The sequence below is a fragment of the Choloepus didactylus genome, chromosome 5 (genome assembly GCF_015220235.1).
Source record: "Choloepus didactylus isolate mChoDid1 chromosome 5, mChoDid1.pri, whole genome shotgun sequence".
NCBI lineage: Eukaryota > Metazoa > Chordata > Mammalia > Pilosa > Megalonychidae > Choloepus > Choloepus didactylus.
In genome coordinates, this window is record NC_051311.1 from 134,787,839 (window position 1) to 134,814,428 (window position 26,590).

At 38.1% G+C, this 26,590-nt stretch overlaps 1 protein-coding gene across 2 annotated transcripts in view; it reads right to left on the reverse strand.

Moving 5' to 3' along the window:
* Window positions 1-26,590, reverse strand: part of C5H7orf31 (chromosome 5 C7orf31 homolog) — a 99,235-nt gene that overhangs the window by 18,759 nt on the left and 53,886 nt on the right. The window contains exons 5-7 of one of the 2 annotated variants that reach the window (XM_037837526.1): window positions 24,905-24,934; window positions 16,980-17,161; window positions 4,707-4,795 (exon numbers count right to left, since the gene is read on the reverse strand). In XM_037837526.1, the coding sequence (XP_037693454.1) occupies window positions 4,707-4,795; window positions 16,980-17,161; window positions 24,905-24,934 (301 nt within the window). The remainder of the gene's footprint in view (window positions 1-4,706; window positions 4,796-16,979; window positions 17,162-24,904; window positions 24,935-26,590) is intronic. The other variant, XM_037837527.1, reaches the window with a different exon arrangement.

Consider the following 26,590-nt stretch of genomic DNA (forward strand, 5'->3'; position numbering starts at 1 on the left):
TAACTTAAGCTGTTAAGTTTGTGGAAAGTTGTTACATCAGCCATAAAAAACTAATACACAGCTTATTAGCAACAGAGAGGAGACCAGAATCTAATCAGGTGTTTTATTCGCTACTATATGCTTGTTCCACTACATTTACTTTTGAACCTCTCCCCTTTTAAACACCAAAATATCATGTGTATTCTCTCAGGCCTCACACTAAGTAAGTGGCAGAACTGGGGCTTGAATAAAATTCTATTGGAACTCTTCTGATTATATCATTCTGCTATGACCACCTGTGACCCAGACAGAGCCCCTTAGATGCATACTAAATATATGTGTAGCTTTAGGATTAATAATAGGGGCAAATAAATAGACATTTAGACCCTATTTTAAATGTTAATTATTTTTTCAAAAAATGAGAGTATTTTTAATATAGATTTTCTATTCTGATATAAATAATGAGAAATTCCATTACAGATAATGGAATAGTCTGAAGAATAGTCTGAAGAAGTTCCACTATAGTTAGACTTTTTTCCAATAACTTTATCATGACAGGATTTAAAACCCATTCTATTTTGTTGGAATTAAAGTATTCACTAGCAATATTTACAACAAAATTTTTATATTACATTTATGTCGTTTACAAAGAAATTTCATCACTTCCATTTAGCCTTTTTTTGAGATCTTCCAACAACATGCATTTATATGAGTCTTTTGAAAAAGCAGTTAAGGCTACAGAATGTAAAAATCCACTAAGGTCTCTGGATAAAGGACTTTTTTCAGAAAAACAGCTGTCATATGATGCATTCTACACCACAGATCTAATATCCATATTATGACAATAATGGAGAACAATTAAAACAGGTAAAAATTGTTAAACTTAGGAGATGTGTAGAATGGTCCTCTTAAAAAAGAAATAGAAATTAAGTAGGTTTGATTTCAAGGAGATGAAACAGGCTGGTATACTTAGGTCATTTAGAAAGGCTTACTCAATAGACACCAACAATTTCATCTTACTCCTTCAATTTCAAATTTGTCATATATGCAATGCAAATGAATTGTTTTCTGTTATACAATATAGTATAACAGTCATGTTCAATTTGATACCTTTCTAAATTAACACAATAGTGCATTAATATAAAGACTAACACATTTTCAACATTAATTCACTGACTATCAAGGGCTCAAAGTTTAGTGAGTTATTCTCTGCTCATTTATTCTCTAGCCACAGATATAATTCAAATACAAAGTAATGGGTTGTTCTTTTCCTTTTTACTTCTTTTTCCTTTTTTTGGGACAAATATCCCAAGTGCAACTAAAAGTGACATTTTTGAGGAACTGCAGCCTAGAGAGGAACGTCCTGGGAGAAAGCCATTTTGAAACCACAACTTTGGAGCAGACGCCAGCTACGTGCCTTCCCAGCTAACAGAGGTTTTTCGACACCATTGGCCATCCTCCAGTGAAGGTACCAGGTTGCTGATGTGTTACCTTGGACACTTTATGGCCTTAAGACTGTAACTGTGTAACCAAATAAACTCCCTTTATAAAAGCCAGTCTGTTTCTGGTGTTTTGCATTCTGGCAGCATTAGTAAACTACAACAAGGACCTTTGCTCTTCTGTACATTCAAGACTCCTTTGCCAGGAATTTGGAGCTTTAGGCAAACTACTTAACTGTGATCACGTTCTGGTGTACCTACCAATTCTAAATTTGCCATGGAATATCTGGAGGGGAAGGCCTGAGATACCTGATGCATTTCCGGTCTGTGCTGACAGAAAAGGGAAGGAAAGAGAGGTAGGTCTTGAAGACATTAATAAGGATGGAAAAAGAATGGGAAGGATTCATGTGCATAGACTCTGGAAAACATGGTGACTTGGTGTCTGAAGGGCTCACGTTAGGAAATATTGATCCTCTGGTCTGCAATGTCCACAGACTGAGATGCAGGAGATTAACACCCAGATGAGTATGGATATGGGGCATATGGGCAGGTGTTTCCCCACTTGGGAATTTTTTTCAGTGACACAGGGGCTTCAGGTACACTCTGTTTTGGAGGACATTAGTTGGGTCTCTGTCACCCGTCAGTGTACTAAGAAACAGTGGCCCCTTTGGTCTTACTGTGTGGTAATGGCCAGAATCCTACTCCCCCCCAATCCCTACCCCACCAAAACAAACAAACAAATAAACAACCCTCCCCCCCTAAAAACACACACACACACACACACACACACACACACACACACACACACACAGAAGTTTGGAATTCTAGGCAGGAAATAAAAGGGGGAAATTGGGGGAGAGACTAGTGGCTGAAAGCAAAGAAATGAGGATAGGAGATTAAAGAAGAGAAAAGTATAGTTTTAGGTTTTGAGGTAGGTAGGCACAGTGAAGAGCACACAAATGAATCGTGTCAAGTCAGACTTGAGACAGGATATGTGACACTGCCACACTGAGACAAGAGTCTGAATTGGCTACTGGAACTCAGGCAACATTTAAACATTTATGAATTTTGTTATACCTGCCCCCTCCAATATAGCCTCTTTTAACAAAAGTAGATTAGAGATAAAATTAAAGACTCTTTGCCCACCTCCTCCAATTCAGTGGTCAAAAACATGAAAACTGGGGAGGAAAACTATAGGATCTTATGCTAAAAGTGAAAAACAAACAAAAAGATGAGCCTGAGATAATCAAATTCAGTATAGTTGTTCTTTTTTTTTTTTTTTTTTTGAAAGAGTGTCCTTGTTCAGGGAAGTATAAACTAGAGTAGGGTTAGGGATGAGTTAGAAGAATGACTGAAAGGTTGAAAATTAAGACCAGTTAAAACAGGTTAAGAAAGTGGGATTGATCAGTATAGAGGAGAAGAACTGAATAAATCAGTCAAAATATTTATGTATAAAACACTGTGGGGGATACATACATTATAAAATATAAAATAATCTGTTCTTAAGGAGCTTGTAATTTTAGTTGTAATTTTAAATACATATGAAAAGCTATTGACTACAGTCAAAAAGTGTTGTAGAAAGAAGAGGGAGAAACCACTTCTGCTGGAGTATTAATAACGCCTTATATATTAGCACTTTCTAGTGTTCAAATCTCAGCTGATCCTCATATCCTGTGAATTTTGTAAGACAGATTTTCCTGAAATTATACAGATAAATTATACTTTTGAAACTCAGAGAAGTGAAGCACTATGACTAATGTTACTTAAAAAGAAAAAAGAAAAAAAAGCAAATGGAACCAACTAGAATTGAGGTCTCCTGACTTGGTTCTCTTTCTACTATACAAAGGAAACAATGAGAGTTGAGCAGAGCCTTAGAACATAAGTAAGTTCTAGATAGGCAGAGAGGTCCTGAGGGGGAAGGTGTTCCAGGAATGGGAAATGGCATGAACCCTAGTTGGAAAGAGTTCAAAAAGGGTGGATATGTGTTCAAGGACCAGTGAGTGGAGCAAGGCTGCAGAAGAGGAGGTAAGGCCAGGTTGTAAAGGAGCTTCCTAGCTCAGTTAAAGCATTTGGATTTACTGTTAGGCAAAGGGAAATTATTCAAGATTGTTGAGAAGGTGGGGGGGGGGGGTGACAAGAAAAAAACAGCATTTTAATGAGTAGGTATAAGTGAGGGAAACTGAAAGAAGAAAGTGAACTATAGGGCTGGTGACTGGCTAGAACATGTAATGATCGAAAGTCTCTAGAATAACCTCATAATTCTGGGTTGCTTAGATATAGATTTTACTTGAAAGAATGAAAGAGAACCAGTGAAGCAGATGATTCTCTAGATTCTTCATGTGTAACTTTTTTTTTTTTTTTTTTTTTTTAAGAGAAGCAGGAATGTGCTTATTTCATAGATGGCTGTGTGACTTTGCAGTGATTATATACTGTCCTGCTACTATGGTCTTTCCCTGTAAAATTCAAATGTTTCCAACCTTCCATAATTATTTCTGGCTCAGCTCCCAGGTTGTTGGAATGCAAGGAGATAATATGGGGAAAAATTTGGCACTGCCTCTCACAAAGTAGCTGGTCAATAAATGTTAGCTATTATTATTTTCAAATGTATAGATATTTTCCTTCATGTTTTAAAATGTTATCTTTCCATCCAGCTGGAGTTATTTTCTTCTTGGCTCATTTAACAGCAGACACTGGAGTCTCATCACCTGAATTCAAATTCATGGGGTAGTCATCAACTCTCTGAGCCTCAGTTTCCTCATCTATAAAATGGGAATGGTGATAATAAACCTAGGAGGTTATTTTAAGGGTTAAATGACATACCGTGTCTAAAGTAGTTAGCATGCAGCAATTTCTTAATAAATGGAAGCTACTGTTTTATTTTCTGTTATTTTTGACTCAACACAAATGTACTAAGAGTAGTTGGGACAAAAGGACAATAATAGCTTGTATAAATCTTTATGAAAATCTCCCACTTACTCTACGCATATTTGGAGTTACTTAACATATTATGAATCATAATAGGGTTGGGGGAACACACGGGGAAAACACAGTACTCCACTATCTTTCTCAGGGGAACCTATCTTTTTTGTAATTGCGAAAATGTTATATAACTGTCAAAAGTATGAAATTGGTTAAGAAAATTAAAAAAAAAGCATGACATAAAAATTCTCAAATTTTTCATCCGGATAGAAATTAAAAACAATCCATCTTTTGTATGTTTATAGACTTAGTGGATAAAAAAACTTTTTTTTTACTTTGTTTTAAATACACATTTAAAAAGATACTTACATCATAATATACACCCTGACCAGGCCAATTCAAGGCTTTCTTCTTTGAATCCGAGGGAAAATCAACCAGTTCGTATCTATAAGGATTACCTGAAAATTTCAGGAAAGACACTGTTATATTGAATAAATAAGAAAAGACTTCAATCTAATGGGATTTATGGGTGCAATAAATAAGAACAAGATATTATAGAGAGGAATACACTTTATAGTTAAATAGTGATTAACTTTTTTAATGCAATTTCATTGAGATACATTCACATACCATACAATCATCCAAAATGTACAATCAATGGTTCACGATATCACCATAAAGTTATGCATTCATTACCACAATCAACTTTTGAACATCTCCATTACTCCAAAAAAAAGAATAAAAATAAAAATAAAAAGAACACCCAAAACATTCCATTCCCCTTATCCCCCTTTGATGTATGTATGTATGTATATATGTATGTATGTATGTCTTTATTTCCTTACTCATCTGTCCATACACTAGATAAACAGAGTGTCAGTCACAAGGTTTTCAAGATTACACAGTCACACTGTAAAAGCTATATAGTTACATAATCATCTTCAAGAATCAAGGCTAGTGGATTACCATTGAACAGTTTCAGGTATTTCCTTCTAACTATTCTAAGACACTAAAAACTAAAAAGAGGTATCTATATAATGCAAACAAATAACCTCCAGATTGACCTCTCGACTCTATTCAAAATCTCTCAGCCACTGAAGCTTTAATTTGTTTCATTTCTCTTCCCCTTTTTGGTCCAAAAAGGCTTTCTCAATCCTACAATGCTGGGTTCAGGCTCATCTCCAGGAGTCATGTCCCATGTTGCCAGGGAGATTTACACCTCTGGGAGTCATGTTCCATGTAGAGGGCAAGGCAGTGAATTTACCTGCAGAGTTGGCTGAGAGAGAGAGGCCACATCTGAGCAACAAAAGAGGTTCTCTGGGGGTGACTCTTAGGCAAAATTATAAGTAGGCTTAGCTTCTCCTTTGCAGGAGTAAGTTTCATAAGGGCACGCCCCAAGATTGAGGGTAGTCCCCAATGCTTGTATAGGAATTCCCCAGGTGGGGAAGTTTAACATTTCCACATTTTCCCCCAGTCCTTCAAGGGGGCTCTGCAAATACTATTTTATTCTCTGCCCAAATACCTCTGGGATGTATCGGGGCATCACACTAACCTCTGCAAACCAACAAGATCTCACTCCCTATTCAAGTATCCATGTAATTATGGTGTTCGAATAAACTGACCATACAAGTTAAATTAGATGGTGTGCTATAGAAAATATGGACTTTGCACCAAATAAACATTTCTTCCTTTGGTATCACACAGAAATTGAAGTTTTAAAACACAGTCAATATTGTCCTTTACCCTTTAGTCTGATTTGCCTTATCCTAACCAGATCAGCTTCACTCATATCTCTAATTGAAGTCTGAACTCTTTTTTAGCTTTTTAAACAGTTGCTGTAAGGGGTAATGAATAGTGATTAACTTTTTTTTTTTTTTCAATGCTTACTTTTCTTTATTTTTATGGTGATAATGTACATATAATATAAAAGTTGCCATTTTAACCATTTTTAAGTGACAATAATTATTTTTACAATATTGTGCTACCATTACCACTTTCCACTACCAAAACTTTGCCATTATCCCAAAGAAAAACTCTTTACCCATTAAGCAGTAAATGGAATCATACAATATTTATCCTTTGTGGTCTGGCTTCTTTCACTCAGCATAATGTTTTCGAGGTCCATCCATGTTGCGGCATGTATCAGAACTTCACTTCTTTTTATAGCTGAATAGTATCCCATTGTACAGATATGCCACATTTATTTACCAGTTACTTGGCTTTGTATTAATTACATTCACAATATTGTGCTACCATAACTACCATCAATTTCCGAAACTTTTCCATTACCCCAAACAGAAACTCTGCACCCAGTAAGCACTGAATCACCATTCCTCGTCCCCCTAGTAACAGGCAGTCTACTTTCTGTCTTTGTGAATTTGCATATTGTAGTTATTTCATATAGTGAAATACAATATTTGTCTTTTTCTATCTGGCTTCCTTTGCTCAACATGATATCTTCAAAGTTAATCCATGAGATGGCATGTATCAAAACTTCATTTGTTCCTTTTTAGGGCAGAATAACATCGTATTGAATGGCTACTCCACATTTTGTTTATCCATGTATATATATATTTTTTTTAATCTTCATTTTATTGAGATATATTCGCATACCACGCAGTCATACAAAACAAATCGTACTTTCGATTGTTTACAGTACCATTACATAGTGGTACATTCATCACCCAAATCAATCCCTGGCACCTTGATTAGCACACACACAAAAATAACAAGAATAATAATTAGAGTGAAAAAGAGCAATTGAAGTAAAAAAGAACACTGGGTACCTTTGTCTGTTTGTTTCCTTCCCCTATTTTTCTACTCATCCATCCATAAACTAGACAAAGTGGAGTGTGGTCCTTATGGCTTTCCCAATCCCATTGTCACCCCTCATAAGCTACATTTTTATACAACTGTCTTCGAGATTCATGGGTTCTGGGTTGTAGTTTGATAGTTTCAGGTATCCACCACCAGCTACCCCAATTCTTTAGAACCTAAAAAGGGTTGTCTAAAGTGTGCATAAGAGTGCCCACCAGAGTGACCTCTCGGCTCCTTTTGGAATCTCTCTGCCACTGAAGCTTATTTCATTTCCTTTCACATCCCCCTTTTGGTCAAGAAGATGTTCTCCGTCCCACGATGCCAGGTCTACATTCCTCCCCGGGAGTCGTATTCCACGTTGCCAGGGAGATTCACTCCCCTGGGTGTCTGATCCCACGTAGCGGGGAGGGCAGTGATTTCACCTTTCAAGTTGGCTTAGCTAGAGAGACAGGGCCACATCTGAGCAACAAAGAGGCATTCGGGAGGAGGCTCTTAGGCACAACCATAGGGAGGCCTAGCCTCTCCTTTGCAGCAACCGTCTTCCCAAGGGTAAAACCTGTGGTAGAGGGCTCAACCCATCAAACCACCAGTCCCCTATGTCTGTGGTCATGTTAGCAACCATGGAGGTGGGGTAGGCGAATACCCCTGCATTCTCCACAGGCTCCTCAAGGGAGCACTACCTCTTTTTTTTTTTCCCTTGTTTTTCTTTTTTCTTTTTTTTTTTTTAACTTTCCCTTCTTTTTTAAATCAACTGTATGAAAAAAAAGTTAAAAAGAAAACAAACATACAATAAAAGAACATTTCAAAGAGACCATAACAAGGGAGTAAGAAAAAGACAACTAACCTAAGATAACTGCTTAACTTCCAACATGTTCCTACTTTACCCCAAGAAAGTTACCTAATATAGCAACATTTCTGTGAACTTGCTCCTACTATATCCATCAGAAATTAACAGACCATAGTCATTCCTGGGCATCCTCAGAACGTTAAACAGCCTATCTGTTCTTCTTGGATTATTGTTCCCCCTTCCTTAATTGCTCTCTATTGCTAGTTCCCCTACATTCTACATTATAAACCATTTGTTTTACATTTTTCAAAGTTCACATTAGTGGTAGCATATAATATTTCTCTTTTTGTGCCTGGCTTATTTCGCTCAGCATTATGTCTTCAAGGTTCATCCATGTTGTCATATGTTTCACGAGATCGTTCCTTCTTACTGCCGCGTAGTATTCCATCGTGTGTATATACCACATTTTATTTATCCACTCATCTGTTGAAGGACATTTGGGTTATTTCCATCTCTTGGCAATTGTGAATAATGCTGCTATGAACATTGGCGTGCAGATATCTGTTCGTGTCACTGCTTTCCGATCTTCCGGGTATATACCGAGAAGTGCAATCGCTGGATCGAATGGTAACTCTATATCTAGTTTTCTAAGGAACTGCCAGACTGACTTCCAGAGTGGCTGAACCATTATACAGTCCCACCAACAATGAATAAGAGTTCCAATTTCTCCACATCCCCTCCAGCATTTGTAGTTTCCTGTTTGTTTAATGGCAGCCATTCTAACCGGTGTTAGATGGTATCTCATTGTGGTCTTAATTTGCATCTCTCTAATAGCTAGTGAAGCTGAACATTTGTTCATGTGTTTCTTGGCCATTTGTATTTCCTCTTCAGAGAACTGTCTTTTCATATCTTTTGCCCATTTTATAATTGGGGTGTCTGTACTATTGTCATTGAGTTGTAGGATTTCTTTATATATGCAAGATATCAGTCTTTTGTCAGATACATGGTTTCCAAAAATTTTTTCCCATTGAGTTGGCTGCCTCTTTACCTTTTTGAGAAATTCCTTTGAGGTGCAGAAACTTCTAAGCTTGAGGAGTTCCCATTTATCTATTTTCTCTTTTGTTGCTTGTGCTTTGGGTGTAAAGTCTAGGAAGTGGCCGCCTAATACAAGGTCTTGAAGATGTTTTCCTACATTATCTTCTAAGAGTTTTATGGTACTTTCTTTTATATTGAGCTCTTTGGTCCATTTTGAGTTAATTTTTGTGTAGGGGGTGAGGTAGGGGTCCTCTTTCATTCTTTTGGATAAGGATATCCAACTCTCCCAGCCCCATTTGTTGAAAAGACCATTATGACTCAGTTCAGTGACTTTGGGGGCCTTATCAAAGATCAGTCGGCCATAGATCTGAGGGTCTATCTCTGAATTCTCAATTCGATTCCATTGATCTATATGTCTATCTTTGTGCCATTACCATGCTGTTTTGGCAACTGTGGCTTTATAATAAGCTTCAAAGTCAGGGAGTGTAAGTCCTCCCACTTGGTTTTTCTTTTTTAGAGTGTCTTTAGCAATTCGAGGCATCTTCCCTTTCCAAATAAATTTGATAACTAGCTTTTCCAAGTCTGCAAAGTAGGTTGTTGGAATTTTGATTGGGATTGCATTGAATCTGTAGATGAGTTTGGGTAGAATTGACATCTTAATGACATTTAGTCTTCCTATCCATGAACATGGAATATTTTTCCATCTTTTAAGGTCCCCTTCTATTTCTTTTAGTAGAGTTATGTAGTTTTCTTTGTATAGGTCTTTTACATCTTTGGTTAAGTTGATTCCTAGGTACTTGATTTTTTTAGTTGCTATTGAAAATGGTATCTTTTTCTTGAGTGTCTCTTCAATTTGTTCATTTCTAGCATATAGAAACATTACTGACTTATGTGCATTAACCTTGTATCCCGCTACTTTGCTAAATTTATTAGCTCTAGTAGCTATATCGTTGATTTCTCAGGGTTTTCTAGATATAAGATCATATCATCTGCAAACAATGACAGTTTTACTTCTTCTTTTCGAATTTGGATGCCTTTTATTTCTTTTTCTTGCCGGATTGCCCTGACTAGCACTTCCAGCACAATGTTGAATAACAGTGGTGACAGCGGGCATCCTTGTCTTGTTCCTGATCTTAGAGGGAAGGCTTTCAGTCTCTCACCATTGAGTACTATGCTGGCTGTGGGTTTTTCATATATGCTCTTTATCATGTTGAGGAAGTTTCCTTCAATTCCTACCTTTTGAAGTGTTTTTATAAAAAACGGATGTTGGATTTTGTCAAATGCTTTTTCAGCATCTATTGAGATGATCAATTGATTTTTCCCTTTTGACTTGTTAATGTGTTGTAATACATTGATTGATTTTCTTATGTTGAACCATCCTTGCATGCCTGGAATAAACCCCACTTGGTCATGGTGTATGATTTTTTTAATGTGTCTTTGGATTCGATTTGCAAGTATTTTGTTGAGGATTTTTGCATCTATATTCATTAGGGAGATTGGCCGGTAGTTTTCCTTTTTTGTAGCATCTTTGCCTGGTTTTGGTATTAGATTGATGTTAGCTTCATAGAATGAGTTAGGTAGTGTTCCATTTTCTTCAATGTTTTGAAAGAGTCTGAGTAAGATTGGTGTCAGTTCTTTCTGGAAAGTTTGGTAGAATTCCCCTGTGAAGCCATCTGGCCCTGGGCATTTATTTGTGGGAAGATTTTTGATGACTGATTGGATCTCTTTGCTTGTGATGGGTTGGTTGAGGTCTTCTATTTCTTCTCTGGTCAGTCTAGGTTGTTCATATGTTTCCAGGAACTTGTCCATTTCCTCTACATTATCCAGTTTGTTGCCATACAGTTGTTCATAATATCCTCTTATAATTTTTTTAATTTCTTCAGGATCTGCAGTTATGTCACCTTTTTCATTCATTATTTTGTTTATATGGGTCTTCTCTCTTTTTGATTTTGTCAGTCTAGCTAGGGGCTTGTCAATCTTGTTGATCTTCTCAAAGAACCAACTTTTGGTGATATTTATCCTCTCTATTGTTTTTTTGTTCTCTATGTCATTTATTTCTGCTTTAATCCTTGTTATTTCTTTTCTTGTACTTGGTTTAGGATTGGTTTGCTGTTCATTTTCTAGCTTCTTCAGTTGATCCATTAGTTCTTTGATTTTGGCTCTTTCTTCCTTTTTATTATATGCATTTAGTGCTATAAATTTCCCCCTTAGCACTGCTTTTGCTGCATCCCATAGGTTTTGGTATGTTGTGTTCTCATTTTCATTCGTCTCTATATATTTAGCAATTTCTCTTGCTATTTCTTCTTTAACCCACTGATTGTTTAGGAGTGTGTTGTTTAACCTCCAGGTATTTGTGAATTTTCTAAGTCTCTGGTGGTTACTGACTTCTAATTGTATTCCATTGTGGTCAGAGAATGTGCTTTGAATAATTTCAATCTTTTTAAATTTATTGAGGCTTGTTTTATGTCCCAGCATATGATCTATTCTGGAGAAAGTTCCATGAGCACTAGAAAAGTATGTGTATCCTGGTGATTTGGGATGTAATGTCCTGTATATGTCTGTTAAATCTAATTCATTTATCAGATTGTTTAGGTTTTCAATTTCCTTATTGGTCTTCTGTCTGGTTGATCTATCTATAGGAGAGAGTGATGTGTTGAAGTCTCCCACAATTATTGTGGAAACATCAATTGCTTCCTTTAGTTTTTCCAGTGTTTCTCTCATGTATTTTGTGGCACCTTGATTGGGTACATAGACATTTACGATTGTTATTTCTTCTTGCTGAATTGCCCCTTTTATTAGTATGTAGTGGCCTTCTTTGTCTCTCAAAACATCTCTGCATTGAAGTCTATTTTATCTGAGATTAATATTGCTACACCTGCTTTCTTTTGGCTGTAGCTTGCATGAAATATTTTTTTCCATCCTTTCACTTTCAGTTTCTTTGTGTCCCTGTGTCTGAGTCTCTTGTATGCAACATATTGATGGTTCATTTTTTTTGATCCATTCTGCGAATCTATATCTTTTAATTGGGGAGTTTAATCCATTTACATTCAACGTTATAACCGTGAAGGCATTTCTTGAATCAGCCATCTTATCCTTTGGTTTATGTCTGTTATATTTTTCCCCTCTGTCTATTAATATCCTTTATTGCACCCATACCGAATCTCTTTAGTACTGAACCTTTCTCCAAGTCTCTCTGTCCTTTCTTTGTTTCTCTGTCTGTAGGGCTCCCTTGAGTATCTCCAGTAGGGCAGGTCTCTTGTTAGCAAATTCTCTCAGCATTTGTTTGTCTGTGAAAAATTTAAGCTCTCCCTCAAATTTGAAGGAGAGCTTTGCTGGATAAAGTATTCTTGGCTGGAAATTTTTCTCACTCAGAATTTTAAATATATCATGCCACTGCCTTCTCGCCTCCATGGTGGCTGCTGAGTAGTCACTACTTAGTCTTAGGCTGTTTCCTTTGTATGTGGTCAATTGCTTTTCTCTTGCTGCTTTCAGAACTTGCTCCTTCTCTTCTGTGTTTGACAGTGTGATCAGTATATGTCTCGGAGTGGGTTTATTTGGATTTATTCTATTTGGGGTTCGCTGAGCATTTATGATTTGTGTATTTATGTTGTTTAGAAGATTTGGGAAGTTTTCCCCAACAATTTCTTTGAATACTCTTCCTAGACCTTTACCCTTTTCTTCCCCTTCTGGGAAACCAATGAGTCTTATATTTGGACGTTTCATATTATCTATCATATCCCTGAGGTCCATTTCGATTTTTTCAATTTTTTTCCCCGTTCTTTCTTTTATGCTTTCATTTTCCATTCTGTCATCTTCCAGGTCACTGATTCGTTGTTCAACTTCCTCTAGTCTTGTACTATGAGTGTCCAGAATCTTTTTAATTTGGTCAACAGTTTCTTTAATTTCCATAAGATCATCCATTTTTTTTATTTAGTCTTGCAATGTCTTCTTTATGCTCTTCTAGGGTCTTCTTGATTTCCTTTGTCTCCCGTACTATGGTCTCATTGTTCATCTTTAGTTCTTTGAGTAGCTGCTCTAGGTGCTGTGTCTCTTCTGATATTTTGATTTGGGTGATTGGGCTTGGGTTATCCATATCGTCTGGTTTTTTCATATGCTTTATAATTTTCTGTTGTTTTTGGCCTCGTGGCATTTGCTGAACTTGATAGGGTTCTTTTAGGATTTGTAGACCAATTGAAGTCCTTATCTCTAATTTATCAGATCTACAGCTTCGTGGAGTACACTTTGTCTAACTAACCAGCAGGTGGCGTCCACGAGCCACCTGTTCTCCACAAGCCAGTTCTCCCCTGCTTAGCCTTTTTGGTGAGTGGGGGAGTGAGTCTTGTGGGGTCCAATTGGTGTACCAAGCTTGCGTGTGTAGTTGGTGTTGCCCGCCCTGTATATGGGGCGTGTTACTGGGCAGTCAGGGAGGGGGGGTGGCCCTAACAATCAAATCTCCCTGGTGATCCTAGAGTTTTAAAGCTGCTGCAATAGTCTAATCCTTCAGTTCAGTCCTGCCACAGTTTGTCTCTGCCACTGACCCACAAGTCCTTGGTATTGGCGTATGGCTCCTGAGACTTGCAAGTGGGCCCCTCTTCCAGGGTGTGCACCCGGGTCCTCTGTTGAGGGATGACTGTGCTATGTCACAGGTGAGTGCCGTCCCCCCAGGGCAGTTCTGGGCTGCTGGGCTGTGTAGGGAGGCTCCCAGTCTGCTGAAATGATGGCTGAATGGGGCTTTGTTAATTCACACTGCTCCACCTTCCCAACTCTGGGACAATCAGCTGAGGTTGCAGGGAAGGCTAATGTCCACGCCCAGTTTTGTGGTGTGTGCCTGTTATTTGAAGCACTTCTGTCACACTGGGTCGTCTGGGGCAGCTCTGGGCTATGGGGCTGGCGATGGGCAGGAGTGTTTCCTGTCCACCAGGATGATGGCTGTGAGCGGACACCCCCCTTTTCTTGGGAAGTTGTGGTGTTTAGTGAATTTTCTCAGCCACTGGATTATTGTCTTTTGTCTCAGAGCTGTCTTAGTTCTGCTCTTGACTTGACCTGCCCAAATCGCTAGTCTTTGAAGCTTTCTGTATTGGGCTTCTTAGAGTAATTGTTTTAGAAAAAGAAAAAAGGATTAAAAAAAACAAAACAAAAAAAAGGGCCCTCCTCAGAGATCTAATGGGTTATTGAAATGCTAAGAGACGAAGCAACCAGGGCCATTAAGGAAAGGTCCACAGGGCAGAGAGATCAGCTTTTCTTCAGGATTTGCATATGCGCCTCAGGGCCTGAGCTCTGCCCTTCCCCTTTCTATGTTCACCAGAACTCCAATAATCCTCCGCTTTTATTTTGGAGTTTTTCGTGTTGTTTTTTTTCTATGCCTGTCTCCTCTCTGCTGGGCTGGCTGCTCTCAGATTCTCTGGTGTCTGGTCTCAGTCTATCTATGGTTGGAGTTTGGATCAGTAGAATGAGTTTCCGATAAGGGATGCCACTGCAGTTCTCCCTTCTCCTTCCCGGAGCTGACAGCCCCTCCTCCCACGGGACTGAGCCTGGCAGGGAGGGGCGCGGGTCCCCTGGCCGCAAAAACTTACAGGTTTCGCTGATCTCAGCAGTTCCACGTTTTCATGAGTGTTGTATGAAGTATGCCCAAAGACAGATTGCTCTGTGGTGTCCAGTCCACGCAGTTCCTGGTTTTCTACCTACTTTCCTGGAGGAGTAACTAAAACATACAGCTCACCAGTCCGCCATCTTGCCCCGCCTCCGAGGTTGGCTGATTAACTTTTAAGATGCAGAATGAGAATGGGTCTCTGACTCCACTGCTCTCAGCAGTCCTAGTATGCGCTATTACTTCATCTTTCTTGTTAACGAGAATGATTATTATGCAAATAATAAATCTTCCTGGATCCTTGTCCTCGTCTCCGAATGTGCAGCAAATACATTTCTATAAATACCTATTTTGGCTTTTCCCAGCCTAAATATCAAGAATTTTCCAAACTGGAGTGAAAACAGGACATTTTAAAGAATATAGCTTCTTAGCTGTGTATTGGTTCTTTTAGACAAACTTTACCAAACATAGGATGGTTTCCTCTGGTCCCATGAGATGTTCCAAGTTAAAGGAAACTTTGCACATCCATTCCCATACGTATTATTGACTAATGGCTGACATTTATGGAACACTTAGTTTGTGCCAGCCACTGTACACAGTGTTTTATATATATCATTGCACGCATTTTTCATAACCTAACTCTGAGGAAAGTTCTCCTATTCCCACTATAACAAATGAGGGAATTAAGGCACAGGGAGGATAAGCAATTTGCCCAAAGTTGCACAGCTACTAAGTGAAATTCAAAGTCAAGCAGTTTGGTTCTAGAGCCTGGATGCTTAAGCTATATACTAATTATTTCTAACAAAGAAGAATTAAAATAAGTGAAAGAGTAGAAATGCAGTACCAGTTCCTCAAAAGATATTTTATAAGGGTTATTTAAAAATACTTATCCTTTAAAAATCTCCTAAGAATGACTGGGCAGAGAGCGTTTGCTTGGAAGAGCAGAAAATTAAAAACAGCAACTTATTTCTTTAGTCCCTTATCTATAACTGAGCTGAAAAGTGTTTTATAAATCCAACACACATTTCTGTGATTTATTGCTAACCATATGCACTTCATAAAATTTCAGCAATTATCTAATTCAGGGATTGAAAAAAGAAATCTACATTGACAGTTTATCTAACACAATTATAAAATTTTCAATTTTTAGGGATCATATCTTGTAGTTCTTTTACACCCTCCTCTTCCCATTATACCTAGGCATGGCACTCAATGCCAAATAGTCAATATATATGATAGAGCTTTCAGTACCTTTTATCAATGCTAACTGGACTGACAAAAATAGACTAAATAGAAGTCAACACGGTACACACATCCTGGAATCATTATATGATGGCAAGGTAATAAACATAAAAACTGCTAACACTTGACTCGGTAATCTACTATGCATGTACTATTATTCCCATTTTACAGATTTGGGAAACAGATGCAGAGAGGTTAAGAAACTTTCCCATGATCAAGAGTAAGTAAGTGGCAGAGCCAGAACTCTACCCATGTTGTCTGCCTCTAGAGTTTCTGCCCTTAAACACTCCACTATACTATCTCTTAAAACATTACTCCAAATAAGGTACTGAGGTTAATATTTGTGACGGTAGTATTCTGTCCTTACATTTGGTGCAAATACTCACAGAGGAACTGCATGATAGGACAATTCTCGGGTTTTACCTACTTCATAGCCTAAATTCATTCAGGGAACAATTATCTCTGCCTACCATGTATCTTTTCTGTCACCTTCAGTTACTCTCTCTCTCTAGTATCTTCAGTCTTTCTTCAAAGGTTTCTTTGTTTTCACAAAGGTGTAGGTCTACTGAACAAACACTGAGGTGTCTAGTGTGGAAGAGACTTGATGACTGTTATTTAGGATTACTAAACACAACTCAGGAGACCCCAAAGTTTGCATGTTAGAGAGGACTCTCCAGGGTGTCAAGAGGAACCAATTGCTTCCTTTATTTTGAGTCTCATTTCAACAGGATCTTGCAACTTAACCACCATGGCTACACCCAGACTCAAATGATCTGAATCAAACATTGTCTTAGTGCTGATCACCCAAGCTAGGATGGAATTTTTAAAAGCTAAGCCATAAGAGGGAAGGGCAGGGAGATAAATAAAGAAAATGTAAGTAGAATGAAAACAACCAACTCTATGAAGTTTTAGTTTCCAATTCTGCCATGAGAGGCTATATATAAAGTAGAAAGATCAAGAACGTGCATAGATAATCTGATTTAATTGGTCTGCTGTGGGTCCTCAGCTGATTCTAAAGAACGGCCAGGGTTGAGAAGCACTTCCCTAATCTGCAAATGGGTCACATGTTTCTTTTTTGAGACTTCTGTGATGCTTGCTTGCTTTAATTTTATTCTTGAATAAACGCCAATAAAATTAAGAATTAACATTGTTCTGATTACAGATCACATTTTACCTCTTGTCTTCGAGACTGTTGTATCATAAGCCTTTGTTGGCACAGTTGGAGGGAATGGCCGTTGGCTGCGAGCTTTAATTCCAGTGTATAACTCCTTTGGTGAGGTAAATGTCGGGAACATGGCACCGCGAGAGATGTGGGTATGGTAGGGGTGTTCAACTGGATACGGGTAGCAGATTTCTCTAAGATTTAGTTGAACAAACAAAAAAACAACAGAATAGAAAGAAGTACAGTTAAAAAATTAATCATCAAATATTCATTGGGGTCCTTCTTTGCGTCAGGTACTATTCTAATTCCTGGGAATGTGACAGTGAACCAAAGTCCCTATCCTCATGGAGTTAGCATTCAGGTGGAATGTCAGCTCCATGTATGCCATAAAACGTGAAATTTTCCTAATTTTGCTGGACAAATAAAATATAACCTAAATAAAATCAACCTGAATTCTTTATCAGTGAAAAACCCTTGATAATTAGCATAAAACTATGAAGCAAAGATATATGAATTTTGTAGTTTTCAAATGCTATAGGAAGAACTTCTAGTCACTTTCAATTCCTGACTCTTATTTTAAGGGGCTCACAGGCTACTGTATTTATGGAGCAGTTTTGGGCATTCAGCTTCATAAGTGCAAAGTGATCTCCAACCATCTCAGATTGAACTTTCAATCCAGGCCATATGTTTATTTAAGTAATCAATCAACAAAATATACTGCCTGTTTCTGTACAAGATACTGTTTAGAAATCAAAAGCCAAAAATAACCATAATACTCTAAAAAGGAAAAAAAAATACAGTTACCATGGCTAAGATTTAAAATGGAGCTAGGAGGTCATTCTGGAGACTACTCTCAGGAAAATATCAGCCAGATATCACAAACTACCAAAGTATGTAAAGCCTCAAGCAACAATGTCCCTCAAAACTCCAAGGACATCAGACACCACAAAGCAAACCATTAAATAAAGAACTCAGTTAACTATCTAACCTGAAGGACAACTGGAGTACCCCAAATATCCACCAACCACAAACAACTTGTCTAATATTTTTCTTTAAAAATCCTTGTCTGGAGATGCCAAGATGGAACACAATTTGAGTTACTACCTGAATCTGTGCTCTCTGAATGGCAATCCTAAGATCCCAAATAAATGCCTTTGTTACCTTGCAGCTTAGTTTGTTATTTCTTGGTTGACAGTGCACTGATGGGGAAAAACACACAAGTTAAAAAGACCATGGGGATATAATTTTCCTATCATCTTGAGAACTGACAGAGTTTAAAAAAAAAACAAGCTGTAGGAGCTGTCTAAACTAGAAGGAAATTGAGGTTAAGAAGTCCACAGAATGGAGCAATATTACATAGAATTGGAAAATAAAGTAGAAAAAAGCAAGACCAGGTAGAACTCAGACCTCTAAAAACAGCACACAAGCAGTGAGAAGTAAAAGTGTAACAGAAGTTTGGATGCTTGTGGGCTTATGAGAGAACAGCTAAAGAAAGAACTTAAAAGATTGGGTTTATAGAGCTAACAATCATAACCCACAGAACTATGGTGTGGGAGCCCCTGTCCTCCAAGTGTCTTGAAGACTGCACACAGCAGTTTGCTTGACCTAGGACAGTCAGGTTTGACCTATTCTCCTTGTAACATCAGGTGCTAACTGTAATCTATACCCGAAACTACCTCATCCCTGAGACTCCCTGAGATACTGTTATCTCTATAATCCTCCCCTCCTCCCTGTTGATTACAATCAACCCCTCCCTATGTTGCACGACCCTGCTCCCTGCCTTGTGCTCTCATACATATTGGAATGTCGAGCCCTTATAACCAGCTTATTCAGCCCTGCACCCTCCCACCCCCCAAAGTGCGGAGTATCTTCACGTTGAGCTCTGAACCCGCCGCCATTCAGAGCAGCTCCTGAATCCATTCAGAGAAGCTCCTGATTTCAGGGCAATGTGACTCGACTTCCCCACCCTGTAGGTAAACCCTATAATAAAAGCCCATGTCTCAGAATGTGTCCAGTGCTTTCTTTAGTCCTTAGGCTACAAAAGGTCTCTTGGGCCATGACATATGGGAACACTGTTTAAAGTTTACATTTATCAGGTCAAAATAAAGGTACAGGTTATGTCATGAATGTTAGTGTTGGGGCCTTGTTACAGAATTTTTCCTTTCATGTTATTTTCTTTCTACTTATATAATAGCTTCTGTAAATGACTGTGCAGTGCGACTGTGAAATAATGAAAATAATTTATATAAGAAACATATTTAAAAATGTCTCATTACTTTTCCATCACATATTTTTCAATCCCAAGCATTTTTGGTTGTTTTTGTCTTATTCTCAATGGCATCTAAATCAAGGTATCAGGAAGAAATAGCTTCATGTACCAAAAGCCAAGATGGCAAATTCATATAGATATCTTAAGTTATATAATGAGGCTTCTGTTGCAGGCCCAGATCTCAATATGCCATCTGATGGATAACAAGTGGCTGTAGTCCAGCCACATATCCAGGCTTCTATTGCTTATTCTGCACGATGCATACAAATTTGTACTGCAATGACTAGCCTTGGGATCTTGGTGGGGTCTTTGAAATACCTAGCAGTTCAAGATTCTTAGCAAAGTTTCTGGTCTGTTACAGATACCACAAGAAGCTAAGCTTGGTTTGAAAAAGAAAAGATCTGGGCTCTAGGCAAAAGCCATTCCTGAGTCCAGTTAACTCCTTTTGTTTTTTCTGTAACCTGATTCAGTTTTACTGCTTTTGTCACAAACTCTCTCACTTGAAGACATCTGTGAATTGGGTGCAGCATTATTTTACTGCTAATCACTAAGCACTCTTCCAATTTATTTGTTTTGCTTAAAAAGTGCCACATCAATTGTTACACAGCTTGATACAAGGCCTGATACCTGATGTAGACAACACGGTGATTATATGAAAATACTGAATTGGAGCATTCCTGAATTTCAACTGACTGACAACTCTTATGCTCTAGGGGTGCAAACATGAGAAAGCATTTTCATGAGAAAATGCTAGTGTAGCAACTGCTTTCTCAATGAAATAATACTGTATGCACTTCATTTTATTTATTTCATTTTCATTTTTCCTAACAAATATTTTCCAATGTCCTATTCAGTAGATTCTTTCCATAAGATCATCTATTTTTTAATTTACTCTTGCAATTTCTTTATGCTCTTCTAGGGTCTTCTTTATGTCCTTTATATCCTGTGCCATGCTTTCCTTTTTTGTCTTTAGTTCTTTGATTAATTGCTCCAAGTACTGCATCTCCTCTGATCTTCTGATTTGGGTGTTTGGGTTTGGGTTATCCATAGCATCTGGTTTTTTCATTTGCTTTAAAATTTTCTGTTGTTTTTGGCCTCTTGGCATGTGCTTAACTTGAAAGAGGTCTTTTAGGATATGTAGGCTAATTCAAAGACTTATCTCTAGTTTGTCAGATCTACAGCTTGGTGGTGTACATTTTTTCCAACCAGCATGTGGTGTCCGCGAGCCACCTATTCCCCTCAAGTCAGTTCTCCCCAACTTTGTCTTTGTGGTGTGTGGGGTCTGATTCTTGTGGGGATCCAATTGGTGCACCAAGTTTGTGTGTGTAGTTGGTGTGCCCACCCTGAATGTGGGGCATGTGTCTAAGTGGTTAGGGAGGAAGGGCAGCTTTAATAATCAAACCTCCCAGGTGTTTCTGGAGATTTAAGGTGATTGCAAGAGTCTAAACCTTCAGTTCAGTCTCGCCACAGGTTGTCTCTGCTGCTGACCCACCAGTCCTTGCTATTGGCATATGGTACCTGGGATTTCCAAGTGGGTCCCTCTTCCCAGCTGTGCCCTTCTAGGGCCTCTGCTGAGGGAAGGTTGTGCTACGTCACAAGTGTGCGCCGTCTCTCAAGGGAAATTCGGTGCCGCAGGGCCATGTAGGGGTGTTCCCAGCTTGCTGAAAGGATGGCTGAATGGGGAGTGCTAATTTCCCCCTTTTTGCACAGCTCCGCCTTCTTAGCTCCAGGACACTTAGCTGTGGGTATGCAAAAGGCTGTCCATGCCCAATATTGTGGTGTGTGAGTGTTGCTGGAAACACTTCCCGTTGCACTGGGTTGTCTGGTGTGGCTCTGGGCTGTGGCCCCGGTGCCAGCGCCAGGCAGAAGCATTCCCAGCCCGCTGGGAAGATGGCTGTAAGGGGCATGGTTTTTTTTCCCCTTTTGGCTAACCTCTGCCTTCCTCGCCCTGAGTCAATTAGCAGTGGGTGTGCGAAAGGCTACCCTCCATGCCAGATATTGAGGCTTACCCACAGGTTGTGGGGACGCTGTTTCTGCTGCGTGTCACTGTGTGGTTCTCACTGCCATATTCATAGCTCCTTTTGGGTTTTTAAAAAAAACTAGTCTGATTCCAAACACCAACCCCTGGTTTCCCCACACTGCAGTGTGGCTGCCGGATATTCAGCAGGCTTACTCACTTGCTTCACAATGCAGACTCCCAGTTTCACCAAGTGCATGGTCCCTGTGGATTTAGCAGACCTTGTCCAGCTGATGCATTGCTGGAACTGATGTTCTGGGTCACTTTCTGGCTTTTATCTAGTATTTTTCATAGAGGTGTTTTTTGCCCTGTCTCTCCTAATCAACATCTTCTGGAAGCCCTCCTGTTCAGTAGATTGTATAGTAAACTGATCCCCTCAAATCAACTTTCTCTTACAAATCTGCTTGAAAGTAACTGAACATTTATAGTTTAAACAAGCTGTGTTTCTGTGAATAAATCATAAATATGTTTATGTACATAGAGAGAGTGTTCAGCATACTTGATTCAGGACAAGATGGGGTTTATTGTGGTCAGTATAAAGCCCATGATCTAACAGAGGGTCTTGCATACTCAGAACCTTGGAATTCTCAACAAGGGTGCTAAGTCCACTTGACAGGGAAAGAATAGTCTCTTCAACAAATGGTACTGGGGAAACTGGAAATCCACATGCAAAAGAATGGAACTGAACCTGTATCTCACACCATACACAAAAATAAAATCAGAATGCAACAATGACCTAGATATATGAGCAACAAACATAAAATTCTTGGATGAAAACATAGGGGAAAATCTTCAGAACCTTATATTGGACAAGAGATTCCTAAATATGACACCAAAACCATGAGCAACAAAAGAAATAGATAAAATGGACTTCCTCAAAATTAAACTTTTATGTATCAAAGGACATTATCAAGAAAAGGAAAAGACAACCAACTGAATGGAAGAAAATATTTGGAAATCATATATCTGATAAGGGTTTAATATCCAGAATATATAAAGATCTTCTACAAGTCAACAACAGACAACCCAATTTAAAAATGGGCAAAGGACTTGAATAGAAATTTCTCCAAAGAAGGTATATGAATGGCCAATAAATACATGAAAAGGTGCTCAACATCAATAGCCATTAGAGAAATGCAAATTGAAACCATGAGATACCACTCCACACCCACTAGGATGGCTATTATTTAAAAAATGGAAAATAACAAGTGTTGGTGAGGATGTGGAGAAATAGAAACTCTTGTACATTCTTGGTTGGGAATGTAAAATGATGCACCTATTATGGAAAAGTTTGGTGGTTCCTCAGAAAGTTAACATAGAATTACCATATGACACGTGCCTGTTTGGATGTATTATGTTCCCCCAAACGCCATGTTCTTTAGTGCAATCTTGTGGGGGCAGATGTATTAGTGTTGATTAGGTTGGAACCTACTGATTGAGTGTTTCCATGGACATGTGACCCAATCAACTATGGGCAAGACCTCTGATTAGATTATTTCCATGGAGGTGTTACTCCACCCATTCAGGGTGGATCTTAATTAAATCACCGGGTTCATATAAAAGAGTTCACTGACAGAAGGAGCTCAGAGAGCTGACAGTGACAGTTTGGAGAGCACCTGAGAGAGGCATTTTGGAGACGGCTGCTGAAAGCAGGCTTTTGCTGATACTTTGGAGATGCTAGCCCAGTGCTTGTTCTGGAGAAACTAAGAGGGGACAAAACGCTCCAAGAGCAACATTTTGAAGAATGCACAGGAGCTGAACAGGAGCTAGAACCTCTGTTAGTTGGGAAGATGAAGCAGATGCCAGCCATGTGTCTTCCCAGCTAACAGAGATTTTCCGGATGCCATTGGCCTTCCTTCGGTGAAGATGTACGCGTGTTGATACCTTAATTTGGATATTTTCATGGCCTTCAGACTGTAAATTTGTAACCAAATAAACCCCCTTTACAAAAGCCAATCCATTTCTGGTATTTTGCATAACAGCAGCATTAGCAAACCGGAACAACATGGCAATCCTACATCTAGCTATATTACCAAGAGAATGGAAAACAGGGACTCAAATAGATATTTGCACACCAACGTTCATAGCAGCATTATTCACAGTAGCCAAAAGGTCCATCAGCGGATGAACGGATAAACAAAATGTGGTATATACGTGCAATGGAATGTCATTTAGCCATTAAAAAGGAATGAAGCTCTGATATATGCTGCTATAAAGATGAACTTTGAAGACATCACTTTGAGTGAAATAAGCCAGACACAAAAGGACAAACATTGTACGATTTCACTTATATGAAATACCTAGAATAAGCAAATACATAGAGACAGAGTAGATTAGAGGTTAGATGGGGGTATAGGACTTATTGCTTGCTGGGTAAAGACTTTCTGTTTGGGGTGATGAAAAGTTTTGGTAATAGATGATGATGATGTTGTGGTAATAGATGGTGTGAATGCAATTAATATCACTTAATTGTGCACATGATAGAAGTTAAAACAGGAAAGTTTGTGTTGTATATTTATATACGTTACCACAACAAAAATAAAAAGAAGTCTTGGGGGCTTGCCTCATTTCCCTTAAAGTAGAGTAGTCAGGAAGCAGGGGATTTGGAGAAGGAGGAAAGACATCCTGGAGATAGTGAGGAATGAAATGAGAAAGGTTAAGGATTCAAATATTGTCCAATAGCTAGTATACATTTAGACATGAAGTACAGGTATAAATAGTGGACAATGGAGACAATTGAAATGTAATGTTTGACTTAATATGTGCTAACTAACTTATCTGGGTAGAAAATTCACTTCAATGCTCTTGGGTTTTTCTCAGTATGTGCCAGCTTGAGCTGGTGAGATGTGGGATCAGTGGGACTGATATCTGAGCTTCTGATATCTTTTGTCACAGATGTGAAGATTAAGAAAGTGTGGTGGAGGAAGACAGTAGAATAGGAAGCTCTAGGAATCAGTCTCTCCATCAAAACAACTACTGAATTGGCAGAATTGCCTTAATCAACCACTTTGAGACTCCAGAGTCTAGTAGAACACTGTGCACCATCCAGGGAGGAGTAGAAGGAAGAGGTTGGTAAACTGCAACAAAAAATATCATACAAATTCCGACTGAGGGAAACTCTGCAAAATACCTGACCGGTACTTCTCAATATTGTCAAGGTCATAAAAAACAAGGAAAGTCTGGGAAATTGCCACAACTAAGAGAAACCTAGAGACATGGCAACAACATGTAATGTAATATCCTGGCAAAACTGAGGAAATCTGAATAAAAATGAATTTCAGTTAATAATGTATCAATATTGGTTTAATTATGACAAATGTACCATACTAATCTAAGATATTCATATCAGGGAAAACTGGGTGTGGGGTGTATGGGAACTCTCTGTACTATCTTTGTAATAATTCTGCAAATCTAAAACTGTTTGAAAATAAAAAGTTTACTAAAAAATGATTGACAGGGGATATAATTGGGAGAAATAAATAATACTGTTATTTTGGACTTGTACCAGTCTCTCTCCTCAATTGTTAAAAAAAAAAAAAATCAAACTTTTAGGAAAAATCTTACTTGTCCTTAAACTTGTCTAAGCCATGGGGAATGCCAATAATTTTTCTTGATTATAATAGAGAAGGAAAACATAATTTGAATACTTACTCTACCGTTGAATTAGGTGGTTTGGGAATCCTGGAATAAAAATAGGAAACACATCCTAATTTATACTAAGGACTTTTTAAAGCTTACATTCCTATTAGAAATTTGCTTAAGAATAAAGATATATCCCATTTTCAAACTACAGTGTATTCAGATAATATTCTTGATTCACTTTCTGAAATATTGAACACTGACAAGACAGAGAAATATGATCATATTTCCATATCTAAATTGTCTGTTGATATATTTTTTTCCCATTCCACTTATTCTAACATTAGCCCTACTCACCATCCTTTTCACATTTCTTCATTAGCAGTGAAGGAGCAGGGGCTGACCACCTCTGATGAACCTAGAGCTCTGGATCTTACTGACATCCCTTCTTACAATCTGGTGGTAGCCACAGAGCTGGGAGGGAGCCTGACAAAAGGCACATGGTGCAATTGCATGACCTAACATGTGGCCTGGCTGGAGAGGGCAACTAACTACCACGCATGCTCTTTCTTTGCTCAGGTTGCTCATACTCCTATTAGTAAATGTTGCCCAGTCAACAGAAAACCTAGAACAAAATGGACCCAGTTCCCAGAAGCAGGTCTTTTCTGAAGCAGTTCATTACAAGATTGTGTTTACAAATCACTCTCAGCCTTGCATGCCCAGGAATTACACTGCAGCCCTGCAACTAAGTCCACTCTAGAGAAGGATTGTCATCTACTTAGATTTGATTGCAATAATTACTTTCAGCCTGTGCAAATAAGATTCTGAATGATTTTAGCCATGAAAAAGGAACATGATGTTATCAATTTGACAGCAAAGATCAGTAAATTAAACAGTGTTTGGTTTTATTATATTTTCCTCCATGGTAGAGGAAATTCACAAGGAAGTGTAATATAAGACAAATAATTTTATTATCCTATAATGTATTATAAATACACAATTCACATGAACCATAAAAGGTTTATATCTTTCTTATTTGTACTTGAAGCTTGTGAGCTTAGTACTAAAACAAACAAAAAAACAAAAAAAAACACATGTCTTCCAGCTATATTTCTGGTTGAGATGTGGTAAGGGGTGGTTGAGGGGTGATAAAAATAGGAATCCAAGGGATGGAGTGTTACTAGTTTAGCTACTATATATAGAACATCAAATTGGAATCTAAAGTTGTTTTCAAGTGATAAATTTAGCTATGATATTGACAAGTATATGCCTAAAACTAATTACATCCAAAATGAAAATAAAATATTTAAAAAGTTTTTAAAAAGAAAGCTTTTTAAAAAGCTCAAAATTTGAAAGGATAAAATAAAAATAGCAAAAGTTCAGAGATACCACTTCCTTGCCGGAACTAGTCCATTAATTTTGTTCCACATCTGCTTTGCAAAGTTCTGCTAAAGTAATCCCAAAGGGATATGGCCTGGCAACCACAAATTTCATATCTGTTTGGCTCCCTCTAGTGGCTGAACTCTATAATAATTTATTGACTATTAACAGATTCCAACAATTCTAATAATTAAAAGCAACGAAGTGATATTTTCATTGTTACTTCAATGCTATCAGTGTTTTATCTTTCTCTGAACATTAAAATCTATGCTTTTATTTGTAATAAGCATTAAAAACTATTTCAAAAAGTAAAAAAATAAATTAATATATGGGAAAATAACACATCTAAGCAAAGGATAAACTTAAGAACCAGTGTTT